This window comes from Crocuta crocuta, unplaced genomic scaffold, assembly GCF_008692635.1.
Source record: "Crocuta crocuta isolate KB4526 unplaced genomic scaffold, BGI_CrCroc_1.0 scaffold77, whole genome shotgun sequence".
Taxonomy (NCBI): Eukaryota; Metazoa; Chordata; class Mammalia; order Carnivora; family Hyaenidae; genus Crocuta; species Crocuta crocuta.
The window spans coordinates 1,009,041-1,011,901 of record NW_027532172.1 but is presented as its reverse complement, the minus strand read 5'-3'; the positions used below and the strand labels follow the sequence as shown (position 1 = coordinate 1,011,901).

Here is a 2,861-nt window from a genome sequence, read left to right as displayed (position 1 = left end):
CCCCAAGCGCACCATCCACATTGACTGCGAGAAGCGCATCACGAGCTGCAAGGGTGCCCAGGCCGACGTGGTGCTCTTCTTCATCCACGGCGTGGGCGGCTCCCTGGCCATCTGGAAGGAGCAGCTGGACTTCTTTGTGCGCCTGGGCTACGAGGTGGTGGCACCCGACCTGGCGGGTCACGGGGCCAGCTCCGCGCCCCAGGTGGCCGCAGCCTACACCTTCTACGCGCTGGCAGAGGACATGCGCGCCATCTTTAAGCGTTATGCCAAGAAGCGAAACGTGCTCATCGGGCATTCTTACGGGTGAGCCAATGCTGGGGGCGGGGATGGGGGGTGAGAGATGGGGGATGGCGGGATGGAAAGGACTGGACACCCTCTCGCAAAATGCTGATTTCTCTCCTTCAAAAAAGACCTCGTTAACATCTGTAACGAGATAGGGATTCCCACCACCACTGCTACTGTTTCATACTGAGTTTAAATTTTTTAAAAAAATGTTTTATTTATTCTTGAGATGGAGAGAGACAGAACATGAGAGCGGGAGGGGCAGAGAGACAGGGAAATACAGAATCCAAAGCAGGTTCCAGGATCTGAGCTGTCAGCACAGAGCCCGAAGCTGGGGTTGAACCCAAGAATGTGAGATCATGACCCGAGGGGAAGTCAGAGGCTTAACCAACTGAGCCACCTGGCGCCTCTGTTTTGTACTGTTTTAAAGCAGTATTTCTCAGCCCCGGCACTACTGACATTTTCGCTTGGGTCTGTCTTCTCTGAGAGGAGCGTTCATGTGCAGGTAGGATGTGCAGCACGCATCCCTAGCCTCTACCTGCTGGTGGCCACTGGGGCAATGGCCTCATGATGTTCGTGACCAACTAAAGTGTCTTCACACGTGGTTGCAGGTGCCCTGGCAGTCAGAATCATCCCCGGCTGAGAAACGCTGTCTTTAAGTTCAAAAATCAGTTGCTCTGAAGATCCCAAGGCCTCCAAGGAAGGGCTAATTAGAATCCTTGTCAAGTCTTTTTACAAGGACACAGTTTGCTGTAATTTTCACTCTCCCTTAAAGGGGTGACAGATAATACCATTTGGCATTTAGGTGAGTGCCCACTCCCTTGAAGACTCTGGACCTTGGTGCCTGATCACTGCCAAGTGGTACTATTCTCTTGTTTTTTTTTTCATAATTTTTAAAATATTTCTTCATTTTTTAAAAAATTGTTTAGCATTTATTCATTTTTGAGAGACGGAGACAGAGCATGAGCAGGGGAGGGGCAGAGAGAGAGAGGGAGACATAGAATCTGAGGCAGCTCCTGGCTCTGAGCTGTCTGCACAGAGCCTGACAAGGGGCTCAAACTTATGGACTGTGAGATCATGACCTGAGCCCAAGTCAGACACTTAACTGACTGAGCCCCCCCCCAGGCACCCCTAATTCTCTCCTTTACCCAAGAGGAAAGGCAGGATCTGATCGGCCAGCGGGTTTGAGAACCAGGGTTTTAGCAGCGTACTCCATGCAATTAGACAAGAGAAAGAAATGTGTATGTTTCTGAAGGAAAGGAAGCCATGCAGGAAGTAATTCCTATTTGTTTATACGATAACATCCGCAAAGGTGCTTATGCTAAATGGCTCCTTCAATTAAATGAGCACCACCTGTGGTAGTTCCCGTGACCCCATAACAATGCTATGAGGACAGCATAGTTACTGTTTCACAGACGTGGAGACGGAAGTTCAGAGAGGTTGAGCAATCTGCCCCAGGGCACGCATAAGGAGTCACCGGCTCAGTGAAGTTCACCTGACTCTTGCTCGTATCCTGTCCCTCTTTACAAGAGTTGGCACCTTTTTTCTTAATGGGCCAGATAGTAAATATTTCAGGTTTGCAGGACATATGGTCCTCTCTGTTGGAACTTCACAACTCTACTGCCATAGCAAAAAAAAAAAAAAAAANAGCAGCCATCATTGTAAACCAGTGGGTGTGGCTGTGTTCCAATAAAACTTTATTGACTAAGTAATTTACACGTTTACAAAACGGTGAGCTTCATTTCCAAAAAGAAATGGCTAGCCCACAGGCCATAGTTTGCAAATGAACCCTGTTTTAGAGGGAGTGAGGGGCTGGACCGTTGGCTGTACCCTTTCCCCTTGCATAAGGCAGTCTGATGTGCCATGTTCCAAAGCCGGAGACGGAATATTCTTAAAAGGAAAGGATACGTAGGAAACAAGGACCTTCTCTGTGAAACCAAAGGATTTAGTTGGATTGCTTTCTTAACACTTGGCAATAAGTAATTCTTACCCCTTTGGGGGTCATAGTGGCTTTGAGGATCTGAGGAAAGTTCTGGATTTGGATCTTCTCTCCAAGTGGAAGGGAAAAAAATTCACCCTCGACACACACATAATCTTACAATTTGGGGGCATTTGAAATGTCCCGCTCATCCCTCACTTCCGTCCAGCCCCAGGGGAAGAATGTTGGCCGTCAAGGACCTGGCTCTGAGTGAGGGAGGGCATTACCTCCCTCACTTACTGTGTCCTGCTGACTGCCACCCTTCAACCCTCCCCACCCCCCACCTCCCCACCGACAGTGTCTCCTTCTGCACGTTCCTGGCACATGAGTACCCAGACCTGGTGCACAAGGTGATCATGATCAACGGCGGGGGCCCCACGGCGCTGGAACCCAGCTTCTGTTCTATCTTCAACATGCCCACGTGTGTCCTGCACTGCCTGTCGCCCTGCCTGGCATGGAGTTTTCTCAAGTGAGTGACCCTGGCCCTGGTGGACCCTGGCATCTCCCTGAGTTGGGGGGTGAGGGGAGGCCGTACTGCTGGACTGGCACTGGGGGCACCCCTGGTGGCCCAAGCTGGCACGAGGCTCCAGGAGTGCCTCCC

General features: G+C 50.6%; 1 protein-coding gene across 1 annotated transcript in view; it reads left to right on the top strand.

Annotated features, from left to right (window-relative positions):
* ABHD8 (abhydrolase domain containing 8) overlaps positions 1–2,861 on the top strand; it is a 7,877-nt gene that overhangs the window by 2,539 nt on the left and 2,477 nt on the right. The window contains exons 3-4 of the mRNA XM_077777232.1: positions 1–303; positions 2,559–2,729. The exon at positions 1–303 is cut by the window's left edge and continues 30 nt beyond it. Coding sequence (XP_077633358.1) covers positions 1–303; positions 2,559–2,729 — 474 coding nt within the window. The remainder of the gene's footprint in view (positions 304–2,558; positions 2,730–2,861) is intronic.